We start from the raw sequence: 26723 nt of genomic DNA, 5'->3' as shown, positions 1-26723 counted from the left end.
GCCCCCCCCCCCCCCCCCCCCCAGCATTTCTGGTTACTGGAAACAAGTGTATTTATTTACCCTGAAAGGTTGGACTAGATGATCCTTGAGGTCACCCCCAAGCTGGTATTCTATTCTATTCTACTCTACTGTACTCTATTCATATTATATTTATGTAGGGATTTTAGCACATGCAAAGTTGGGTTATTTTGTGTAAACCAATGATGTCAAGTGACCAAATGCAACATAATAATATTTACCTAAATTTTAAAGCAGGTGTAGTCATTCAAGCATACATAAAAATTCAGACTGATATTTGGCTCTCAAGCACATAATCAGCTGAAGTAATCCAGGTATCTGTGAGATAAATAATAGTGCATGTAATTCACTAGCCAGCTGACTACCTTTGGATTAGTTTGGCATGTCTCCAAGTTACAAACTCAGGAATGAAAATGGTTTAATTAGTATAAGCAGATAAAGCCTTCTGAGTGTGTAATCTGAAAGCACTGTAGCATGTCTGCATCTTGAATTTCCCCTTTGTTTTCAGCAAATGGTAGTGAGGTTCACATCAGCAATGTGCGCTATGAAGATACAGGAGCATATACTTGCATTGCAAAGAACGAAGCAGGGGTGGATGAAGATATTTCTTCTCTTTTTGTGGAAGACTCTGCTCGAAAAACCCGTAAGTATCATAAGAATTATAAAAAATACATGTAGTTCTCACATAAATTGCTTTTAAAAACTGTGACACGTTAAACGAAATTCAATGAGCATTTATAGAGAAATGATTTTTTAAAACAATAAATGTTTAAATATTTACATCCAAGAGTCACCAAAGACACTGCATAATCTGAAGTTTATTTAGCAGTAAAATGAAATCTATTTCATTCTGTGAACTGAAAATTTTTTCACATTGCTGTCAAAATTTTAGTAGACTCATCATGATCAATTTGTTTCATGGGAAAGAAAAAATGAACTAGATGCCTAAAAAAGGCAAAACTGTGGTCTTGATGTGGATTCTGAGGGTTGATTGGGAGTTAGGAGGATGATCTTTTCCAATCTGTCTTGTATGTTCAAGAGATAGAACGAGAGGCAAACTTGGCCCTCATGATATGAGAGCCATCACAGGACTTGATCTCACCTGCTGGAGGTCCAGATCAGTTCTAGCTTGCTCGTGCTGTCTTGTGTCTGGGTAACTGTGGCTCTCCAGAAATGCAGAGCAACTGTGACCACATTCAGTTGGTAAGATGGGAATTCAATTTGCTGAAGAAATCTCTACCAATACTAGAAAGTAGTTTTCATTATCCTCTGTCAAATGGTATTGGGTCTTCTGAATATTGTCTATCTACTATTTGTCTGATACTCCCCTTCCTTTCCTTTTCCTTCCTCTTCTCAGAAAAATCCATTCCTGAATTTATGCTTAACCCATTTGGTTTTGCCTGTTTGCTTGTTTTTGTTTTTCTTTGGAGTCTATTTCTTCAATGACTGCTATTTATTCATTAGGAGTATATCTAGTAAAATGATAGTTATTTGTTTAGGGAGTCTGGTTGCATTGACTTAAGGCATTTGCATTTATCTAGAAGCTTATTCAACAGCACCAAGTACTTTACAGAAGATGCTAGTGGAAGAATTATTAACATTGAAAATTTACGTGGCACTCCCTTTCACAGCACACTGAGTTCTGTTACATGCAGGTTTATTAAGCTTTAAACATTTCAGAGGAAGTCTTCCATGCAGGAAAACTTTATAATCCTAATGTTAATATCTTTACTTAGCTGCTTTCAGTAATGCTAATTATAACTGCCATTTCAAGATTCTTAACATGTTTTTTTTTTTTTTAAGTGTCATGAAAATGCTTGCTCAGATGTTTCTAAGAAGGCAGTTGAGGATAAATAGGTTGTTTGATCAAGCTGAATTAATCTGGTGATATAAAGTAACTTGGTCACCTGCTTTTCCCTTTTGCAGTCTGTGAAAAATGTTGTGAATGGTGCCAATTTACAAAGCCCTGACAAACTAGAATTTGCTTATGCTTGGTTGAGGCTTGTTTGGCTTTGACAACAAAGCATTTATTCCCAACTGTGCAGTTTCCTAGTGTTTTAGGTACCTAATTGTTGTATCCTCTGAAGGCCTGGTCTGCAGGGTTTATGCAGGAATAGCTGCATCTATGCAAACTACTGTTTTCAGACATTGTAATGCCGTGCAATAATTTTAGATCTGTTAACTCTACAGGATTTGTAAAACCAGATGCTATGCAATGAATACTGCTTTCAACAAATGCTTTTAAATCTGCTAGCAGTAAGTTGTTATGTGGCCACTGGTGATATAAAAGATGTAAATGAAGGTAGATAGAATATAAATACTATTATTTCTAAGACATTTAATCCAACATGCAGTCTACTTCCTTCCTACAAAAATAATTTACTGTGCAGGTTCTGTGTTGTACATGTCAGGAAGTCATTTTACCATTGTGTTACTTGCTATCTGAACATGCTTTCCTAAAAACTGATGGATGTGAAAATACACACATGGCTGCAGAATTATATCATTCATGTATAGGTGAACCAGATCTTTACATAAGATACTTTGATTCGCAGTCTTTGGCTCAGAATGCCATTTCTCTACAGACAGGAAAACTAAGGTACATGCCAAGGAAAACAGACAACCAACCTAGCAAACCAAAAAGCAAGAGTTACCAGTATTATTCAATATATTCACGAATTACCTGGATGAGGGCACAGAGTGCACTGTCAGCAAGTTTGCTGCTGACACCAAGCCTGGTGGAGTGGCTGCCACACCAGAGCGTTGTGCTGCCATTCAGAGAGACTTAGACTGGAGAGTTGGGCAGGGAGAAATTTAGTGAAGTTCTACTGGGGCAAGTGTAGAGTCGTGCACCTGGGAAAGACCAACCCCATGTATCAGTATAGGTTGGGGACTGACCTGCTGGAGAGCAGTGAAGGGGAGAAGGACTTGAGAGTCCTGGTGGATGGAAGGATGGCCATGAGCCAGCAGTGTGCTCTTGTGGTCAGGAAGGCCAGTGCCATTCTGGGGTGTATTAGAAGGGATGTGCTTAGTAGGTTGAGGTAGGTTCTCCTTGCCTGCTACTCTGCCTGGGTGAGGCCTCATCTGGAGTATTGTGTCCTGTTCTGGGACCCCCAGTGCAAGACGGACAAGGAACTGCTTGAGAGAGTCCAGTGCAGAGCCAGAAAAATGATTAAGGAAGTGGAGCATCTTCTTTATGAGAGACTGAGGGAGCTGGGACGTTTTGGCTTGGACAGGAGGAGACTAAGAGGTGACCTCATCAATGTTTATAAATATGTAAAGGGTGAGTGCCAAGAGGATGGAGCCAACCTCTTCTCAGTGATGCCCAGTGACAGGACAAAAGGCAATGTGTGGACGTTGAGGCATAAGAGGTTCCATGTGAACCTGAGGAAGAATTTTTTTCACTGTGAGTGTGACAAAGCACTAAAACAGGCTGTGCAGGGAGGTTGTGGAGTTTCCCTTGCTGGAGACATTCAAGAACCATCTGGATGCATTCCGGTGTGATCTGCTCTAGGTCATCCTGCTGTGGCAGGGAGCCTGGTTTGAGGTCACTTCCAGCTCCTGACATTCTATGATTCTATGTTTACTCTTTCTTTTTTCTGGTTGTTTTTTTGGTTTTTTTTTTTTTTGTTTGTTTTTTGTTTTTCTTCTATCCTTACTAGAGTACTCCCTTCTGGAAATTAGAATATTACTTTGAACAAAAATAGAACAGATTCCCATTAGTTCATCAATTAATCAGGATTTGTCTCCTAATGTTACATAAGGTAAAAGTCATAGCAAAATAAAACATTTCAGAACAATGAGTTGCCTGGCTATCGAGGGGGTAGAGAGTATTTTTACAGCAGTGGATGTCTAAAATATAAACTATAGCTGCATTGTATTCATTATGACAGTAATTTTATTAGCCACATAATGAATACAGAATGTGGTTCAATTTTTACCAGTGTTTGCATTTTATTTCTTGGAAAATGTAATGGTCAAAGGAAGTGTTTGCTTTTGCACTTAGCGGACCCACTCTGGGTTTTAACATTTCTTGGCATAATAAGCTAATTTGTTGGTAGACATTTGTGGACTCTTTCATCTCATCACAAATTTGTTATGTGGAAAGCTCAGTTAAGTGCTTTTAGAAAAATTCAGCATATGTAGTAGAAAGGGCATGGCTAACTCATTCCTTTGGGAATGGATAGCATGAGCAGCTTCTAAGAAAATCTTGTATTTTCTGGCACCTGTGCCTAAATTAGAAACTGTGCCATTATGGAGAAACAGATTGTCAAATAATTGAAGCTTTCCTTCATCTGTGTGCCTAAAGATGTTGATAGACTACTGTGTTTTCAAAATTCAAAGCATTGGTGACAGATGCACGTAATGCACATATCTGGATTATAAACAGGAAAAAAGTAGGTTAAATGACAAACCTATACTGAGCTGTGGGAAGTGTGATTCTAGTAGAAAAATAAAAGATATGTCATACAGTGTGACATAGGGATGCCAAAGCATATTTTAATGTTTTTAGTTCTAGAAATGTGAATTCCACTTCCCAAGAAAAGTCATTATAATTTAATGATAATGATTCATCATCAAGATTGTAATTTTGGATGGAATTGAAGGAGAAAATACTCTGAAAGTGCTTTGTCATCCAGATCTGTTCCACGTATGCCAGCACAGATTGCTGAACCATTGTTCTGACACATAGGTAGCATATTTAATAGCAGACGATTGACTCAAGAATAGTTTAGTCTTTTCTTAACGTGTCAACCCTTTTTTATGTTTTCAGTGTGCACTAAAATTAACACTGAAAATATGCTTTGATTTTGACATTGTCACAGAAGAGAGGAACTAATTTATTTTCTTTAAAATAGCTTAACTTCAGTATTGTCTTTTACCAGTTAACTCATTCTGTAGCTGAAAGTCGCTAACCTTAACACTTGTGTTAAAACACGTGTACACTATTTCCTAGGCTTGTGAGTGTTTCATGGAAAGTTTTATAGTACCTGTATAAACATCTGTTATAAGTACTGGTGAGAAATGTCTCATGCTGTCTCTTATCACATCCTTTTTAATTCTTGTAATAGCAATCATCTGATTGACACATTCTGTTGTTGCTGCATCCAGTTAAAGTTTTTTTGTTGCTTTCAATCTTGAATGTTTCTGCTAATGTACTATGACCACTCCTGAAAAAGAGATTATGGGGAAAAAAAAAGGTGTTGAAAATGCCACAGTCATTTTACTCAAAGCTTTTCATATATCACAACATAGGACTAGATATTGGTGATTCATGCAGTGAGATTATTTCTAGAACATATTGCAACAGAAACTATTTATCTGGTGTTTGACGCAGTAGAAAATCTCAAAGTAAATGGACACTTCGTGGGAGTTTGGTAGAGTTCTGGATATGTCAACCACGCTGAGTGGCTTTAGAACTACTAGAACAGAGCAGATTCTCAGTGTAACTGTTCTTCTTACTTCCATGGGCCTTTGTGAAAGTGCTCTTGGCTTTTCAGGTGTTTCTGCAAGTAGCATGCAAAGAAAGGTAGGTAAGGAAGAATAAGACAGAGTAGATTGAGAAAGTGAAAGAGAACAGTTGTAGGCATAGTGGGAGAAGTCAGTAATGTGAAGGAAGAAAGGGACGACACAGGCAGCAGCAGGTGAAAGAGAATAGGTTAATGAGAACACTGAAGGAGAAAGAAAGGGAGGAAAAATGTGTAAAATGATCTCTTAAAAGCTACCTAATAATCATATCTAAGACACAGAGTTGCATCCAGGAGTATCTAGTCACTTTAATGCCTTGTCATTAAATTTCTGTAGTCACACAGAGACGATGTATATCTTATATTGCTGCTTCTTTTTAATCCATGTGGAGAATAACACTATTTCTAGTGCCAATTAAAACAGATAAGAGAGATACGTGATAAGACAGAGATTTCTGTTGTTCTATTAAGAGGAACACTTCATTTAACCTGCCTTTTAAGATAAGATAGCATATTGGAATATAATTATGTACTAAAAGAAAATCTGCAAACAAAAAAGAACAGTCAAAAGAAGGTTTCTATGTAGAAACAGTTTATAGTATGTGATAATCTTGATAACATTTATTTACCTAGTTGTTAAGGTATCATCTTAACCACCTCTGACACAAAGGTGTTGATTTCCATCACGTAAGTGTCTAAATGAGATTTTACTAATTAAACTTTCAGTAATTCTTCTTCAGGCTTTGAAGTCTGTCACTTCTGTGTCAGACCTGAAAAGCTTCTGTGTGTGAAAGCCTGGCTGCTTTTTCCAATGCCAATTGTGAACAATCTTACTCTGTCTTCTTGAGAACCTCTGTGTAGGTGCTGGAAGGTTGCTGTTAAGTGCTGCCAAAGCCTTCTTCCCTTAAGACTGAACAAGCCCTGTTATCTCATTAATTTCTACATGGTGTGCATACATTTTATAATGTGATCTTTATTCTCCATTCTTCTTCCCAGCAGGGCCCTTGCCTGAGAATTTTTAGATTTTGAAATCTCTGTTGGAAAAACTGTATTTTAATCTGATAAAATTTGGCCTTAAATGAATGTTTCATAAAATCTCTACTGTAACTGGAAACTATTATAATATTTAATATAAATGTAAAACTTTTTTTTTTTTTCTTTTCCCAATATATATTAGGCTTTTCTGTATTAGCTCCCCAGATTCATAAAGAAAACAAGCATTCTAATTACCTCTTTATTTCTTGTGCCTTCTTTACTGGCTCCTTATATACCTTTGTGGTGAGGAGTCCCAAAGGGCACAGAATGGGCTTGAGCATGTCCTGTCTTGCATTGCAGCCAGAGGCGGGAAAACAGGACCAAGAAACCCAGGCAGCCCAGACTGGTTTAATCCGGTCGCCTGAGAGGGGTTTCATAAGGCCCACGCCCCTGTCGCATGCAAGGCCTATGCGCCCCCCGTGTTTGGCAGACAGCAGCCTGTGGGTTCTGCCTTTTTGGGGTCTGTTTGGGTGATTGCCAGAGGTGATTGGGTGAGTGTGTGGCCAGTGAGACCATTAGCCTCGGCCATTGTCCTATAAAAGTTGCTTGCCTGCTCCTTTGTTCTCGCTCACCTGCTGCTCGCCTGCCACCTCAGCCGCCTCAGCCAGCAGCTGATGCCACTTTGCAGCCCAGGTGGAATTCGCCACAGGACTTCCACTGAATATTTTCCTGTCTATGTTTTGGGCCACAGACATTAGGACTGGTGAGTAATCTGAATTCTTTACTCACGTTGGTAAGGGAATTTAATTGACCTCACAAGCGGTGCATGAAGCTGCCAGACTCTCTAGCAAAGACATTTCTAGAACCTTTCAAAGTTCCATTGCATAGACATTCTGTAAAACAGTTCTGCTAACTGCATCCAAGAGCTTGTGTGAGTAGTTGTAAATAAGTTTGGGGGGAATTGTTTTGTGTATATTAATAAATTATTTAGTAACTTTTGAATCAGCCTTACTGCATTTCCCCCCAAACTCAGATTTCAACTAGCCCCTTCGTAACAACCTTTTCAGAATGTTAATTTTTGAGCATTATGACTGCTAGTCAACAAGAGTCATGAAGCATGTGCACTGAATAGACCTGTACATGCTACTCCTACAACAATAGCATCTGAAATATTTCAGAATGCAAGAGCTGTGCTGTTTTAGTTCTCTAGAGACTGGAAGCTGGTTTTGTGCTGTGAATTTCACTTTCCCTCAAGTTTGCAGTCAAAGCCGCTGAGAATGAAAGAGCTGGTCTGGGTGATAGCTGGATAACCCCTACAATGACTTGTGAAAGCATTCCGGGGATTAACAACCTAGTCCAAATTTCATTGAGGACAGCAGTCTCACCTACTGTCATGAACCTCTAATAATACCTGAAAGAACTAATCTGTGTTAGGAGTCTCTGGCGTAATCACATTTGTAGTACAAGCGGTAGAGTCACAGAAACATTCTGGTTGGAAAAGACCCTCGGGATTATCAGATCCAACTCTTTCAAATCTGAGTTTAGTTTCATTCCAGTAAAATCTGATATTTCAGAACAGATACTCTGTAGATTTAAGCATGATGGAACCATTTCATCTAACTTCATCTGCTCCTTTTCACAAGACATTGAATTATATCTCGTTCTGCCTGAATACAGATCTAATGCTTTGTTTGCCTGAAGTGTATTGTTCCAGAAATATATCTGCCTGAGTTAGAGGCACAGAAGATTGAAGAATCCCTCATTTCTCTTGTTAGTTTGCTTTATTAAATAGTTTCACTAATACAGAATTATGCTTAGTTTCCATTGCAAAGTTTCCTCCTTTGATTCTCTCTCTTTCTTTTTTTGACTCTTCAGTACTACATCTCTACCTTTATTAAACACTTCTAGGGATGATTCAACCACTGCTCCGGGGAGCTTATTATGGTGTTTGTTAACTGTTTCAGTAAAGAGATTTTTCCTAATATTCAATCTAAACTTCCACTGATGAAACCTGAACTCATTTTCTCTCATCACTTGTTACTAGGGAGAAGAGACTGACACCCATCATATTCCAACCTCCTTTCAGGTAGTTGTAGAAAGTGATAACAACTCCCCTCAGCCTTCTGTTCTTCAGACTAAGCAACCCCATTTCCTTCTACCACTCCTTGTAAGACTTGATCTCCAGACCCTTCACCAGTTTTGTTGCCTGTCTTCAGACACATTCCACATCTCAGTGTGTTTCTTGTAGTAAGAGCATGGACTATAGGACTCAAAGTGTGCCCTCACCAATGCTGAGTACAGGAGGACAATTATGCTTTTGATCCTCCGTGTCGCACTATTCCTGATACAGGCCAGGATCCTGCTGACCTTCTCGGGCACCTGAACACATTGCTGGCTGATGTTCAGCCAGCTGTCAGTCAATCTCCATGTCTTTCTCTGCTGGACAGATTTAAGCAACTCTTCCCTAAGTCTGTAGTGTTGCATGGGGTTCTTATAATACAGCTGTGTGACCTGGCACTTGGCCTTGTTGAACCTCAAATAGCTGGCCTCATCCCATCCATCCTGCTTATCAAGGTCCCTCTGTAGAGCCTCCCTATCCTCAAGCATATCAATACTCCCTCATAGTTTGGTGTCAGCTGCAAACTTACTGAGAGTGCATTCAATCTCCTTGTCCAGATCATCATTAAAGGACAACTGGCCCCAATACTGAGCCCTGGAGACTACCCAGTTGTGATGGGCCACCAACTGAATTTCACTGCATTCACCAGCACTCTTTAAATTAAGCCACCCAAACAGTTCTTAAATCAGCAAAGTGTCCACCCATCCAAGCCATGAGCAGCCACTTTTTCCAAGAGGATGCTGTGGGAGACAATTTCAAATGCTTTAGTAAAGTCCAGGTAAACAACATCTATAGCTTCCTCCATTAAGCAGGTCACCATGTCTTTGAAGGAGATCACATTCATGAAGCAGAACCTGCCCTTCATGAACCCTTGATGACTAGCCTCATCATCTGGTTGCCCTGCCTATGCTGCATAATGTCACTCAAGATTATCTGCTCTATGACCTTCCCTGGCTCCAAGCTCAGATTGCTAAGTTTGTAGTTCCCCAGACCCTCCTTTTGGCCATTCTTGTACATGAGTGCCACATTTGCCAATCTCCAGTCAACTGGAACTTCCTCAGTTAGTCAAGAAAGTTGGCAAATGATGGAAAGTGATTTCTGCCAGGTCTCTCAGTATCCTTGGGTGAATGCCATCCAGTTCCTTAGACTTCTTAAAGTCTAAGTGCTGTAGCAGGTCAGTAACCAACTCATCTTGAGTCTTCATTCTGTTCCCCATCCCTATCTTTCATCGCAGGGGCCTGGGTATCTAGTGAACAACTGGTCCTACTGCTAACAGCTGAGGTAAAGGTGGTATTAAATACCCCAGTCTTTACCGCATCTTTTACCACCATGTTCCCCCCTGCATCCAGTAAAGGATAGAGATTCTCCTTAGCCCTCCTCTTGTTGCTATATCATAGTTTTTTCTGATGTACAATTGCTTCAATTCCTCCTATTTCTTCCCTGTGCTCTGTATTAGTGTAAATGCACTTTAGTTTATTTAATGGTCTTGAGTTACCAAGTTTCAGGGAGTAGGGGAGCTGCTAGGAGCATATATAGTGGTGCTCATCTTGAACTTTATGATATATTCAAAATTTTATTCAAAACTAATAGCACCAGACCACACATCCAAAACAACTTGTACCAAATATTTTTATGTACCTCCTTTATACCTGGTTATTTTAAATATTTGTCTTTACCACGCACCATTTACTGTCTTTTCTGTTCCTTCATAGGGTAGAAAGTATTTAATCAGCTTCTCTTTTCAGTTATTATCCTGACTCTGTGCAAATGCAGGACAAAAATATAGAAGAGTATTGTAAAATGAACATTAAAAAGTAATTCTGATTCCTGTTGGTATACTTTAAACTTTGAATAGTTCTGGTATCACAAAATATCTTTCTTCTATGAGTCTACCTTTAGCAAGCATTTGTGATGACTTTGAGGGCCTTTGTTGCTGCACTGGCGTAAAGCACTATCAAGCTGCTGGAACTTCTATTACCACAAAAATGGGATGTTAACTGTAACTGCTATTTCTCTTTTTATTCTCATGCTCCAGCATCTCTGCAGTAACTGACAAAGATGACTTTTCATTTTATAGCTCACAGAACCTACAGATGCATTTTAAAGAATTTTGAAATGTTTTATTACCTTAAAGTTTTCTCCTCCATAGTGCTGGATTTAGCGGCATTTAAAAATGAGCACATAAATTGACAGCTCAAATGCAGTTTTATGCTGATGACTACCTTTGATAGTCAAACACTAATTTAGATCAACCCCACCCAAGTCCTAGAAGCCATAAGGCAAACTCGTATCACAGAATCACAGAATACATCCAGTTGAAAGAGACCTCAAAGATCATCCAGTCCAACCCTCGACTGAGCACTCAAAGATTAACAGTAAATCATGTCCCTAAGTGCCAGGTCCACATGCTGATTAAATATCTCCACCACTGGCCTGGGCAGATCGTTCCAATGTTTGATAACCCTTCAGCTTGCTCTTGTTGAAACATTGTCTGGAAGCTGAAGAACTGAAATATAGAACAAAGGTGATTTGGCAGTGTACCTTGACAATATATTTATGAGTAGTGTGGGCAAGATGTGGGTGAGATCCTTTTTGTTCATATAATGTACAATATTCACAAATAGAGAAATGACAATTACCATCTGTGGGGTTTATTAATTTATTTGTTTATTTATTCAGGTTACATTCAGACAGTATTAGCACCAATTAAATTGGGTCTAAATTTAATTTTTCAATAACAGTAATGTTACCTGAGTATGGAATACAATACATAGAAAAGGAGTATTAATAAATAATTTTGTGATCTTAAAAAAAATTATAGGAAGGTAAATTAAATTGAAATAAGAAAATAGAGTATACCAGTGTAACCTACAGATCTAAAGAAGAAAATCTGACAGTACAAAAGCCAGGGTTATTTGTTTTTTTAATTTAAAAGTTGATCATCAAAGACAAGGGGGTATTTCCAGGGGTGATTTTCAGATAGTTAAAATTCTTTATCTTCACTAACAGTAAAATATTTTGAAAGAAAATAATTGTAAAATCTGTATTTTTTCCCCTTTGTCAATCACTTTGACAGGTATATCAGTTCTGCTTTGATTTCTTCTCAGTTTCAACTTAACATAATTCTATAAAAGTAGAGTCATTGATCATGAAATCATGCTGTTCCCCTTAAAGAGATTTGTAGGTTTGTTGGTTTGGGGGGTTTTTTTGTTTGTTTGGTTGGTTTTTTCTGTTCTACTGTTTTAATTTCTTTTAATATTTTCCAAAACCTCACATTATAAAATGCACTTTAATTTGTCATTGATTAATATAACTTCTTAAGTATTTCTTTAAATTTCATTGAGACATAAGTGTGCACCTTGGAGAGACAACTTTCAGAATAAAAAGTTATTAAGTACTGCTATTAAGGCATTTTCAAGACAAGTTTGACAGTACTTGATCATATTTTAATATTTAGTAGCTTTTACTTTTGATCATTAATCACAGACTAGTGTTAACCCAGTTCACTCACTATGACATTATCATACATTGCAAAGCAATGCTATGAATTCTTTCACCTCGTCACACAAAGCAGGATAAAATTTACCTGCCTCTCACAAGGTATCCTGGGGCTAAATTAAAAAAATAATATACCTGCTCTGTGCCATTAAGTAGATAAATGTCTAACTGTACCTTTTTTATGTAATGTCATAGTCCTATCACCTAACCAGAGATTATGTGGACTGAATGCTACTGACTTGACAGGTTTATGGCCATCATAAGCAACCAGGCGTCTCCACTGGCTAGAACTTGGAATGAGACTAAAAGCCTTTTGACTGTGATTTATGGCTTAAAATCCTCTGAAAGGATTTATGCAACTTTAATAGAATCTTCCTGTCACACCTTGTACTGAATGATACCTATTTACCTAATTTCCTCAGAGATAATTTATGCTGGCATTTTATTTTATGGCAGGGCTAAACAAGTTTATACTTGTTGACAGCATCATAGGCAAAGACTTTATTTCAGACTTCCAAGTACAGGGTGAAAATTCAGGTCATGAACTATTTTTTCATCCTACTAGTGTAGACTGGATTGTATTAATGTGCTATGGGAAGGGACTTCAGCATGATTCATTATCAAGATTTACGGAAAACAAAGAAGAATAAGACAACATGGTCATATTTGACCAAAAGTAAAGTGTTAACTGTGACTTTTAACTACTAAAGAGTAGTTTAATAATCATAAAGCCAGGTATTATTAATGTAACCTGGAATGAAATTAAAATGCATGTTGCACAAGAACTGAATAGAATTATGATAGAATTTGTATTGACATAATTGCTTCAAATATAGTTGAAGCAAGCAATAGATATTTTTTTGGGAAAAAAAGGCTTTGTCTGCTTTACAGGTAAGGTTTATATATATTTGTAGTTGTTTGTAAACCTAACAAATCTGAATTTCTTATAACTGTACAGGCTGGATGTTAGGAGGAAGTTTTTCACAGAGAGAGTGATTTGCCGTTGGAATGGGCTGCCCAGGGAGGTGGTGGAGTCACTGTCCCTGGAGGTGTTCAAGAAAAGACTGGATGAGGCACTTAGTGCCATGGTCTAGTTGACTGGATAGGGCTGGGTGCTAGGTTGGACTGGATGATCTTGAAGGTCTCTTCCAACCTGGTTGATTCTATGAATGTTCTCATTCTGCTTGAGAGTTGAATTTGAGAAAAAAAAAAATCCCCTTAACCCGGTCTTCACTTTTACCAATGTTATTTTTTAAAATCAAAGTAATTTTAAACTTCTGTGGCTCAGCAACCAGCCAGTAATGATGGTGTAGATTTACTCTGTAACATAAGGGCATGTGTTTTATGCACTAAAAATGAGAGAAAAAGGAATAAGGTAACAGATACAGTCTCTTTATGATGTGCATATGATTGACTAGAACAGTTGACAATGGTGGTGGCCATCAGTGAAGTAAGCATACAACAGCCCTTCAGGCATATTGAGACTACTTATTTTTGTAATTAAAAGTACAAGAGATTCCAGATGGATAGTACTGAATATTAATGTTGAATTACATGCAATTTTACTATGGGATCATACTGCATCTTCTTTATTGTCCTATTTTCTGACACCTGCATATGACCTCTTGCCATTAAGGGATTGAAGGCTTGGAAAGGGACAGTGGTTTACTATCTGATGCTGCAAGGTATAACAAAATGAGCTGATAGAAACTGTTCATTTTATCGATCAGCTGTTACATTCTGACACAAATTTGGGTAATTAAAGAATACAAAGACTGTGTTTTCATGAGATAAAACATGGAATTAACAACAGTAGCTTTATATCCATGCCTAATAATTATTTGAATTCTGAAGATAGCTGTGGATTTCCGACCACACTCCCTCCCCTCTGTTTATTGTAATATATAAAATGTAAAATATGTCTTTGTGCTGTTTTTCAGGCTTCTTAAATCCATATTAAATTGCATTATTCTCTTAGTCAGGCAAACTAGGAAATTTTTTGTATGTGAACATTTTAATTGATACTCATTTTGCCTGAGTGCCAGTGCAAAACAATAACACTTTATGAAAATATTTAGTGTCCATGATACATAATGCCCAGAAGAAAATAAAAGGAAAATTTCAGGTGAACTACGAATATATAGAACAGATACAAAAGAATAACAGTTTATAATAATAATAAAAAACTTAATAGCTTTTTAAAAGCATGTTTAGCATTTTCTTGGATAATGACCACTGAGGCATGGGAGCAAAACCTGGTTTTAGAGGAAGATCATAGAATCAACCAGGTTGGAAGAGACCTTCAAGATCATCCAGTCCAACCTAGCACCCAGCCCTATCCAGTCAACTAGACCATGGCACTAAGTGCCTCATCTAGTCTTTTTTTGAACACCCCTAGGGATGGTGACTCCACCACCTCCCTGGGCAGCCCATTCCAATGTCAAATCACTCTCTCTGGGAAGAACTTCCTCCTAACATCCAGCCTATACCTCTCCCGGCACAACTTGAGACTGTGTCCCCTTGTTCTTTTGCTGGTTGTCTGGAAGAAGAGACATGAAGTAGTGTACTTTAAGAACAAGATCCTTTTCCAAATCTGACTGCCCTAATCTTCTTTTCCTCTCTGTGCCTATATCTATCTATATATATATGTAGTATTGTGTGCTGATTACTGATAATGTGAATGCCTAATCATATCACAAATAGGAAGCAGAAGAGCTGTATTTAACCTCCAGACTCACTGAATATAAATATTACACATACACTTGATTTCTAACTTTTATGCTTTGAATATTTGGATTAAAAAAAAAGTAGAGAGGAAGAACACTTTAGTTGACATGGTTAAAAGCTTTGACATTGGCTCTTGGAACAGAAAAATCAATGTAATATTTATTACTAGTATGATAAAAAGGAGTAGGATGTAGATTTCTTTTTTTGAAAAGTGACATTGTAGCACCCTCTTAGTCATTTAGTAACAGAAATATCATGGGTTTTTGCAATTCTTGTTTCCATCCAAAGGGCATAATGATCTGTACTGCTGTTGGGAACTGCTGCAAAATTTCATGAAGTACTAGGGGCAGAGTTTGTTGAAAAATGTGTAACTTACTGTCATCTACCTGTGTAGGAAATGAATAACTGAAGTGAAGAGTAGACTTTCAGATATTATGTTAGCTACTCATAATCAAAGGCTGGGCCTGAGCACAAAAGTACAGAATAGATTTATAAGGATCATAAAGTGTTTTCTATGGAGACATAAGTGTGTTTAAAAAACCAAGTAAATAATTTGTCTTTCAAGAAGACATGAGGTCTCGCTTGTCCTGCACTGGGAGGGTAGAAGGGGAGAGGAACACAGGGCATGGTACTATTTGGTTGTCAGTATAAATGCCCCAACAACACGTGGTGTAATAAAAATAGATGCTTTAATAAGATAGTATGGAAAGAGGAATATAGATAGCAAGTAAATTTTATATCCCTTCAGGTGCTGAGCACCTTGCACTTGTACATCAGATGAACTCCAGATGGATTTTTTCAAGGCACAGCTTGAAGATCCTATCCATTGTGAACGTCTTTCTCCCTCCACTGGAGGTGGTTTTTATTTTGTGTAGTAAACAGACATGTATCTTCTGTCAGACTGCAGTGTTATTTCTGGCACAACAGTCACCAGTGTGTGGTACAGGCTATTATGGGCATTCCAGCATATGACCTCGTAGGAGCTACCCACGCTGACATACAAGCTTCTCAAGCCGTAAGAGCAAAGCTGGTGTAGCATACATGGCTGGCTCAAGGTCAGCTCATTGAATACATCTTCTGCGAGGGTCCCAGTACATCTCCTGATATTATTTAACAATTTTGTGTTATTTGGATATCCTTTTTTATTTTTTTATTTTACAAATCAAGGGAAAGCAGCACAAGAGAAGACATTGATTTTCAGTCAGAAGATTTAGCTAAGACCTATCCATAATTATGTATTTTTGCATCTTTATGTATATCCAAGAATTGAGTGTATGGTGTGGATGAAGATGTTCATTTTGCTTAAAACAGGAAAGTAAACATTATGTTCCTTAGCATACTTTCTATCTACAGATGTTTTTCTTGTTCTAACATTGCAAAGAATGAGCATTTTTTTAAAATAAAAATTATAGATAGGACTGATTAAAAAAATAAGTGAAGTTTCTTGATCTGTATTAGGTGAGGTAATGGTTTGGTTTTATGATTTTATATTGCAGTCTTAAATAATGTCTTATTGTCCTTCAAACTGATTTGTTAATTAACTGTGAGGCTTTTAAAGTACTCATTTTAATCCTCTTTTATTATTTTTTTGACCAGAAATCAGTACCGTATTTATCATTTTTCATTAGCACAAATTAATGTGTTCTGTTCTTAGCATCTTAAATCAGTTAATTTGATGCTGTATAGTTCCACACAGTTGAATAATTGTAATTACTTTTTATTTTCATTGCTGTGTCACCCCTAGTAAAAAGGCTGATAGAAAGTAGAACTTTATGACTAAATTTACAGGACCTCAAGTGTCATATATTGCATGATTCTTTCCTTACAATGTGAAGAGAAAAGTAATTTAGAACAAACTCATCCAGGTTGCCCTGGGAAATTAATTTGCTTTATTACAGGAAAAAAGGCTGTAAGAGATGACCTAGACAAACACAGAACTGTCATCTGAATACAGGGCCACTGTCTGGGCATGCAGGGGTATTCCAAAACCTACTTGGAGCTGAATCTGGTGGTGAACATGAAGATCCAAAGATGTGCTTCTGTAGGGACAACAATGTCTAAAACAAGGCGAGGGAAAGTATGAGCTTGTTGCTGAATAAGACAGAGGACTTGATGACAAAGACATGGAAGGGGGCAAGTTACACTAAGGGTCTTATTTACTTCAGTCTTCACTGGCAAAACTGGGTCCAGGAATGCAAAACGAGTTGGAAAGTCTGGGAAGGAAGTTTGGCACAGTCAGTAGGATCAGATTAGAGACCATTTAAGCAAACTGGACAGTTCCAAGGGCCTGTGTAGGATGCATCCACAAAGGCAGGCCAAGATGGCCCGTGGCATTGTGTGACCACACTTGATAATAATCTTTGAAGGATCATGGTAATCAAGGTTTCTGCAGACTGCAAATAAGAAGAGCAGGAAGGAGAATCCAAGTTATAATAGGCCTACCAGCATCACCTTGATCCCTGAGAAAAAGATACATGCAAATAGCCCCAAATCTTTCAGAAAAACATGAAGGTGAAGATGGTGTTTGGGAGCAGTCAGCACGGATTTATCAGGAGAAAGTAATACCCAGTCAAACTCACAAGCCTTCTGCAATCAGGTGACTGACAGGGTGGATGAGAGGAGGAGTGCATGTTGTTTACAGTGTTCTTAGAAATGCTTTTGGACACTGTCTCCCGTAACACTTTCAAAGTGAAGAAGTACGGGCTAGATACACAGGCTTTGGGGTGAATTGAAAACTAACTGAACTGCCAGGCCCAAAGGTTGTGGTCAGTGCTATCAGTTCCATCCAGTGGCTGATCACCTGTGGCATATTCCAAATTACTCCAATTTATTCCTTGACATGCTGAGCTCTAAATATTTTAAATTTACAAATTTTACTTGCTTTCTCTTTATTCTCCCCAGGCAGAAAGACCAAAACTAGGAAAATTAGTTTTCATTGATCTCAAAGGTCTGAAATACAGTTGTAAACAAGATGGTCAAATGCAGCATATGTTTTCATGGTAAAAAAAACTTAAGTGCTTATTTGGTTACCATTCCATCTTTTAGTTATCATCTCAGACTTCCAAAAATAATGGCACACTTTATACTGCGACAGCTTTGGTAGCATGACCGTGTTACTGCAATACAGATAATTATTTTGCCTTCATTTTGCTTTTCCATGTTTCTCTCATAACTATTTCCTGAGATGAACCTTTTCAAAGTCCAGCGTTTAAAGGAAACTATGAAAATTACATCTTCTGTAATTAACACACATAATTTATGTGTATGCAAACTCCATATGCTTTATGTAATGGATTATGAAGCACAGTATTGATAAAGGCTAACGTAGTTATCTGGGTGGGAGGGATGTATGTGTAATGGGGTGGTGGGGTTTACCCTCACAGTAGTGCCCGTGATGGCTGTGCACAGTTTTATCACATGACATGAAGAACTTCAATCTTATTATCAATTCAGTGTTTCCATTGATTTACTTGTAAAAGTATTTTAATGAATCGGAGGTTATTTCAGAACTGAATTATCATTTCATGGTTTGTTTTTTTCTTGTTCATTTATGTTTCCTGTTCTTTCTTTCTCTTACATGCTGCAGTTGCGAACATATTGTGGCGAGAGCAAGGTATTAATACAGATGGCCTTTTTCCTATTTTCTGCATTACAGTACAATGCTCATGTGTTGCTCCCTTTGTGTATTTTAAGAATTTTTCTTCATATTTTACAGTTAATTACTTCCCTCTTGCAATATTTGAGGAATTTGATTGAAAGAAAAAAATCAGTGAAAAATAATCCTTCAAATATTCACATCTTTGTGAACTGCTTTTCCTTCTCAGTAGAGAGAAGAAAATAAACTGTTCAAAAGGTTCAGACTCGAAGGAATACCATAAGAAGCTCATTATTAAAATGTAGACCTGTAGCTTTTAATTGTTTGTTGATGTGATAAAGCTTCCAATCAGCAGCCTATATGTTCTTGGGATTAATCTTCTTATGTGAATAATTCTTATGAAACAAAAATGATAATCATAAACAGTTAAATTAAAATTGAGGTACCTGTGATTGCTTGATGAGACCAGGCATTTTCTTCTTATCCTCAGGAGGGTTTTGTAAATAAATGTTGAGGGGGAAATGCAGTTTGTGGTAGAGGAAGTCTATTTTACTGTCAAATATAGATATTCATTTTCATATATATGAGATCATCTCATGTAGCATATTGAAGAAGAATATAATCAAAGTGTTTTCGTGTGTGCTAATTTCGTTGCTCTAATTAGCCTGTTCTTAAAGGTGAAATTTAGACATGAATGCATTTCAGGAATAGGACATTGTTTCAGTTTCCATAGGGAGACTGTTGATATTCTGAATTAATTGGGTTCTGCTATGAATTCATGCTGCAAGTGGTATTTCTGCATGTCTCTTAAAGATGTATTATAAACTGGTTTGAAGTTTGAAAAAGAATGGTATTTCATTTGCCTAATTCCACAATGGCCTTTGGTATTTTCCTGGTGTATTTACAAACATGAACTGGTTTTATTTTTTATATATTTCTGTTTTGCCAGTTGCTCAGCTGATATAAACAATCAGTTCTTTTGCTGCTTTTGCCAGTTAGAAAGCACTTAGGAAAACTTAAATTCTGTCACAATAAGGACCAATTTAAAATAGTAGATCACCAGAGTGCTTATTGTAAAGGTGTTCAAATTACTCTGTCACAGTTGTGAAACTAAAAGTAATTAATTTGTAGTAGAGATTGAGAATGAAATTTCAATATAATCTTCTAGAGCAGATTTTCTTAATTTCTCCTGCACATTGGCTTTGTGATTGCAACAAATGTTATTACAGGTCATAATGTCAGAATTCATTTACAGGACAGCAGTCCCCTGAAAACACTAATAAGCATCACCACTAACTTCTCTAGGCCATGCATACTCTGCTGTTTTCTGTTATCTAAATATTAACAGGTAGGAAGGGAAGGGGTGAGGCATGGATGATTAGCAGGACAATAAAGGTCATTAAACCATAGGTAGGCTTTAGTGTTTGCAATGCATGTTAGTATATGATGTACACAAAAGCCTTATCACAATTACTTGCTTGTGTAAGTGTAGAAAGATGCTCTGTCAGGAGATCTGAAAGGATTTAAAAGTACATTAATTTACATTACAATAATTTTATAATAACAGCTCAATATTTACACATATATGCATATATTAATCTGTAAGCAAGAAAACCCCAAACTACCACCTTTCTTTTTTCTTTTTAATCAGCATTAGACAGTTAGATTCAGTGCTGTTGTTGCTTCTGATATTGTATTATGAGTGTGCTGGATTGGTTTTGGTTTGATAGGAGGAAGGCTGCAAAATTAGGTCTGATGTCTCTAGAGGAATGGCTCATGAAGTTCTGAGGCAAGCAATTTGCCTAAATGATTAGATGTGTGTGTAGAATAGATATTTGTACAGGTATTTGTAGTGACGTTCAGAAGAAAAGCTTAGGGGGCATATTAACTTGGAACAAGAAATTATTTCATTGGATCCACAGGCAGAACTTCAATATATGAACTCACTTCCTTAACTTAGTATTAACATGGAAGAAGGACATTTCTTACAGTGTCTCCTTTAGTGTTTTTGAGGAATGTTACTTATCCAGAAATTGGAAATAAAGCCTTCAAACTTTGGGCTGGGTTAATGCACATGAATATTATCTGTACATTAGAAAGCCTGCTTGCAGTACTGGCAGTTGAGGAGGATGTTTTATGGGTCTGCTTATCAAATGCCTCTATCACCTGGGGCTACCAGCTGATTTACTTCCTCATGTTCTGGTATTATTTATCCTGCTAATAACTATAATATACTGTAGTCAATGAGACCAGGGAGAAGGGAGAAAGCCTTCTTTTGTCCCCAGCCAGCATGTTTATTTATCACCAAGACACACTAAGCCAGTTGCTTAGCTATGGATATCTACACTGTGTTCACTGGCAGGGGCAGCCTAACCTTGGTCAGGCTTATCTACAAATTCCAGGTGTTCTTACAGGACACATATTTTAAAGAACGACCTTGATGTAATTTTCTCACATAGACTGTATGATTTACCTGCAAAATAATGCAAAAGTACCCTTTGGCCAGAGTGGACATACTGCCCTTAGGACACCCTGTGCTTACGATAGACATGATTGGCAAGTTTTCCTTGAGCCTGAGCCTGCTTGTAATGCTACAACAAATGGCACCACTTTTTGATAATCACTTAATAGATAGATTTGATTTAAAATGAGGAAAAGCCATCTTTCTTTTTAGGAAAACTCAGAAGCAGTAAATTATTCCACAAGATTTCTCAAATATAATTGAAGTTGCTTTTTTAGGGTATGACCTGATGATTGTAAGCATGTCACTTGCCTTTAAATGACTGTTTGACTGTTACCTCTGTGATTCCTAACATGGACCGGAAACTTTAATGTATGTGTGCATACATGCATACATCTATACAAAAGTATACGTCCCTCCCCACCTTTAGCATTCTATTTTATTTGTTGTTAGGATGTCTTTCATCTCTATTAACATAAGTTTTACTGCAGATTTTTTCCTGGATCTTATTGCTCTGTCTTATTATAATGAATACTATGTCAAGTGAAAGCTTAGGCCCTGTATCCAAGGATGTATGTATACTTTCATAATTGTATCTCTCAGTTTAGCTGTCAGAGTTGGTTACAATGGTAATTTTCTTCATAGAATTTTGCAATGTGAAGTAATCATCTGTTATAGCATACACAGCAAATCCACAACTGTTGTCTTTATTGGCACATGGTAAACTAAGGAGAGGGTCCTTTTTTGTGGTCATGAGAATAACCACATATACGATGAGACTTCATGCTACAGATTTGGTTCCCACCTTCTACAGAAAATATTACATCGTGCCTCTCATTTAGTAACATTGTGGTAGAAGGATCTAGTAGTTCTGTAAACATTTGTCACACTTCAATCTTGAAATGACTACCTGCCCAATGCTGGCTCTCCAATCAACTCCAACAGAGAATATTTCCTTTTCTGACTGAAAAAAAAAGTCATAGGACTTGTAAGAAATAACTTAGAATTTCTCTTTTGATTGCAGAAATTAACTTTTCCATCTTTCAGAAGAATAAGAATAATAACGACACATGGAGAATTTATCTTAATTTGATTTCAGTGTAGATGATTTGATAAGATCACTTTTGTTACTGCAGCTGTCAAACTATGTATTTCCAGATCTGTACTCATAAAAACAGTTATGCCAATGGAGAAAATGAACAAATAAACAAAAAACTATGTAAATTTCTGAATAATGTAACAGTTTGTGTTCAGTTTTACAACAAAAGTTGTAGAATTAGCTGTATTTAGCATTATACACATTAACAAATTAACCTCATACCCAAAATGTGATGAGGTCTTTAGCTCAAGACAAGGATTTTCTTTTTTGTCATTATTTAATTTTATACATTTCAATGTGTTTTTTGTTCTTAAGGTCTGGGAATTGGGAACATGTTTTACGTTTTTTATGAAGATGGCATCAAAGTAATACAACCAGTGGAATGTGAATTTCAGAGACATATTAAACCTAGTGAAAAAATCCTCGGTTTTCAGGCAAGTTATTTTTTAAATTTTATTTGTAGTATTTTCTCAGTTACAGTTTTCCTTAAATAAGAATTTATTATTGCTAGTTTAGTGGTTTCTGCTTGATAAACTCAGACATGTCTTCTCAATTAATAAATATATAATGATAGACTCTATTTCTTTTTATTTCCTTTGATCAAATTCATATTTTCAATCTCTTAGATTGAATATTCCCTGCATATTTCTCAAACCCTTTATTTTCCTTGACTGTCTTTCCTTTTCCCAGTCCTTTCCTTTAACAGCTCTCTACTTTTTATTTGGTTTTTGGGTTTTGTTGATTTTTTTTGCTTCCATCTCCCCACTTAAATGTATCTCCCTGAATCAGGGACTTATTCTTTCTCTAGTAAATAAAAGCTCTAAAGGTATTATTTTTAGTGATTTCTTTTTCTCCACTGAATGTTTGTCCATATTAAACTGTTACCTGTCATGAGGCAAATCCCTGTCCTGATAAACACTTTTGCAGCTCCACTGAAGTTAGTAAAGATGATTGATCTTTGACTTACAATTCATAGAAGTAGTTTCAATGCAACTTTATTGTTAACAGATTTGCAGCTGATTTCACCAAATTCTGCAGTAGTTTCCGTGTCTAGCATGCATAAAACCAGTAGAATATTCTGCACTTCCATTTATGTTTTTCCTTTACTGATCATCAAGTTGCTAGATAACATTTCATGTTCTCACAGGAGCACTTGATTCTAGTCACTACATTAAGACTTGCTCTATATGATCTGACACTTGTCAAGAATAATTACTTTATCTCATTATTTTAACTTGAATGAGTGACCTTGAAATCTGTAATATCTCACGAGCTGTACATTTTGGGTTTTTGCCCTAATATCTAAAGCACACTGAAATAACAACAGAACTGTCTGTATATGCCTATTCAGTTACTGTTGATGTCAAAGGCTGCTGTACTCAGCAGCAAGATTTATTTTAGTGTGAATAATTATGCTTTGAACAGCTAATCATACCTTGATTTGTGCTGCTTAAGTTAAATTAGGTTGACACAGCCAAAAATAAACCAAAAAGCTTTTTTTTATGGCTGCTTAATTCAAAAGCTGATTATTTAAGAAGGCTGTTAAAATTTTACAGGTATAAAGTGCAGTGTGGAATTTAAGTGTATGTTGAAATATGGTAATAATCAGGATGGGTAAGTCAAACTGGTTTCCTTTTTGTAGCTTTCAAACCCAAAGTAGCATAATAATTACATACTCTAGCAAAAAAAAAAAAAAATGACACCAGGAAAGTCAACTACTTCATAACTTTTACTTTGAAGTAAATGCAGACTTGTCCTTATTTTGCTATCTTTGGTTTGTGGGTAGGTGTGGTAAATATATATCCAGAAATTATGCTTTCTGCCTATATATAGAATGTCATAGAATGTCATAGAATCAACCAGGTTGGAAGAGACCTCCAAGATCATCCAGTCCAACCTAGCACCCAGCGCTAGCCAGTCAACTAGACCATGGCACTAAGTGCCTCATCCACTCTTTTCTTGAACACCTCCAGGGATGGTGCCTCCACCACTTCCCTGGGCAGCCCATTCCAATGGCAAATCACTCTCTCTAGGAAGAACTTCCTCCTAACATCCAGCCTATACTTCCCCTGGCACAACTTGAGACTGTGTCCCCTTGTTCTATTGGTGGCTGCCTGGGAGAAGAGGCCGCCCCCCACCTGTCTACAGTGTCCCTTCAGGTAGTTGTAGACAGCAATGAGGTCACCCCTAAGCCTCCTCCAGGCTAAACACCCCCAGCTCCTTCAGCCTCTCCTCACAGGGCTGTGTTCCAGGCCCCTCACCAGCTTTGTTGCCCTTCTCTGGGCATGTTCCAGCACCTCCACATCTCTCTTGAATTGAGGAGCCCAGAACTGGAAATGGGACTTAAGGTGTGGCCTGACCAGTATTGAGTACAGGGGGAGAATAACCTCCCTCATCCTACTGGCCACACTGTTCTTGATACAGGCCAGGATGCCATTGGCTCCCCTGGCCACCTATGCCTTAAGGAAATACTTTTAAAGGTCTCCCATTTCTTTACACTTTTCTAGATTAGCTGTTCAAGTGATAAGTAAAACCTTAGGAGACCTGTTTTATTGCCAGACATTTGCTAAAGTGTGGGAGTATTTCTAACTTCCACAGTGTAGCTTAGGTACTAGAAGTGTTATAGAAAATGTCTGGATATTACACATGACACTGCAGCATTCATCCCCAGGTTTACTGTTTGCCTGTCAACAAAATAAATTACCTTTAGCTGAGCTTCTATAAAAGGTGTTTCCACATGGCATGGCATTGCATTATGAATGAATATTGCAATAGTTACACCTGTTCGTGTTTAGGTATGCTAATTTTGCTAAAGGTAAATACAATTTCTTAATAACTATATACTTGAGAGCCCTTATCTAAATATTTAATTGCCTCTTATGCAAGTGACTGTTAGTACAGCAAAGCAGTGTGTGTCTAACGTGGGAATCAATTAGACTTTCATTGTGTTTAAAGTAAAGCAAAAGATTTTGTGTTTTACTGGATCATCATGATTCACAGGAAATTACAAGGAGCTTTCTCCTCTCCTTCCCAGAATCTCCTAAATTACTTGAATCTTCTAAATTAATATAAAATGAAAATAGGTTTCTATTAGGCTGACAGTGACAATTCTAGACGAATAAGGACAGGAATAAACTTATTTCTGTCTTCTGATGGAGGTTACTATGTAGTTATACCAGCTTTTACAGCTGATTGTTTAACCTGTTTTCAGATTCTTAACCATGGTCCAAGTACAGGCTTTCAGTTGTTAAACATCTCATCACTCTGAAGTGTTTGGGACGTTTTCCTTATTAAACTGCAGTGTCTATTTATCTTCTGCAAAGTAGTATTATCCAAAGCTTTGAAATTCTAATTCTTATTCAAAAGTGTTTTTATTTTCACTTCCCAGTGAATCCCAATTAGAGTAATTATTTCAGAAAGCTGACAGGGCAGGGAAGAAGGAGCAATGGAAACATATGCCTTTGTTGAAACTAATGGAAAAATCCTTTTGGTTTCAACATAATCCTCAATTCCTCTTTCTTACATGAACTAACACGTAATGTCTGTATATCAGTAAACCAGGCCATCTTACGCTGGAATTTGAATATGCGCTGGAGGTGGCAGCAACAGCCTTTATTTCAAAATAATCAGTGTGATTACATGACAGAGCAAAGTTTCCATCTAAAATGGACTTAAATCACACTTGGTAGTTCACATAAATTGTTTTGATCTCTAGTCTTAAGCACGGTAAGTGTAGTAAATGCAAATTCATTAATCTTTGTTGAAAAAAACTCAAATGTGGAAGAGGTCCACAGTCTGCATTTTTACTACAGCATGTCAAGTGAAGAGTAGCTGAATATAGAGCAGGCAAAATATAAATTAATGTCATAATGCATAGACTGTTGCAACCTGTTGATATCACCTTAATTCTTTCATTAAAATGCTTAAAGAGCTTGACTCAGATCTTGTTAAAATATTGTGGACTCTGTACATTTATAAACATAGAATTTGCACATATAGATCTACATGTTTTCTCTTGAGATTTTTTTGCCTGAGACTACCTTGAAAGACTTTAAGGATTTCTTTTCTTCCATCTGCTAATCTGCTACAGGGCAAGTCACTTTTTGATTAAAAAGTCTGTGGAAAAAAAAAAAACACAGTAATGAAATAAATTAACATTTTATCAGATGGTTTGGGGGTTTGTTTTGTTTGGATTTCTTTGCAGAATAAATTAAGGAAACATGAATTACTTACATATCAATTAGAATAAGAAAATGGTGGGTTTATGCTTGTATTTTAAGAAGAAATTATTTTAACCAATTACTCAACCACTGGGGAAATTAATGTAGAGCCATAGAAATGTTGCTTGTAATATAAAAAAAAACCCAACAAAATCCAAACTGTTTAATCAGATAAATGTTGAGTTTTCAAAAGCAAGATTTGAGCTGCATTGATTGAAGCTATTTTTGAGGCATCAAGATAAATATAGGTTTGAATAATGAGAGAGAAAAAAAAAAAGCTTTATAAACAGATTCATGCTGGGAAAAAGACTTTATTTTGGATATGAGAATTTTGGTGCATAATTTTCACTGTTACTTTGACGAAGCACATCTTATGCTTTTAATTTTTCATGTTTTGGGGCTAAGTGAGAGTTGACATCAGATGACAGTTTTATGACAACATAAATAAACATACTGTCTTGGGAGAGAAACTTGGTTTCCTTCAAAAGGAATGGGTAGGGTTTTTTTTTTAATTGCACATTGAATTTATCCTTACAGAATCTG

General features: G+C 36.9%; 1 protein-coding gene across 7 annotated transcripts in view; it reads left to right on the top strand.

The window, feature by feature from the left end:
- FSTL5 (follistatin like 5) overlaps positions 1–26723 on the top strand; it is a 270731-nt gene that overhangs the window by 219985 nt on the left and 24023 nt on the right. For 5 of the 7 annotated variants that reach the window (XM_064148745.1, XM_064148743.1, XM_064148748.1 and 2 more), the window contains exons 10-12: positions 527–661; positions 18392–18418; positions 22276–22394. In XM_064148745.1, the coding sequence (XP_064004815.1) occupies positions 527–661; positions 18392–18418; positions 22276–22394 (281 nt within the window). The remainder of the gene's footprint in view (positions 1–526; positions 662–18391; positions 18419–22275; positions 22395–26723) is intronic. The other 2 variants (XM_064148747.1, XM_064148746.1) reach the window with 1 other exon arrangement.

Source organism: Pogoniulus pusillus, chromosome 9, assembly GCF_015220805.1.
Source record: "Pogoniulus pusillus isolate bPogPus1 chromosome 9, bPogPus1.pri, whole genome shotgun sequence".
NCBI classification, from domain to species: Eukaryota; Metazoa; Chordata; class Aves; order Piciformes; family Lybiidae; genus Pogoniulus; species Pogoniulus pusillus.
This window is presented reverse-complemented; position numbering and strand designations above follow the sequence as displayed.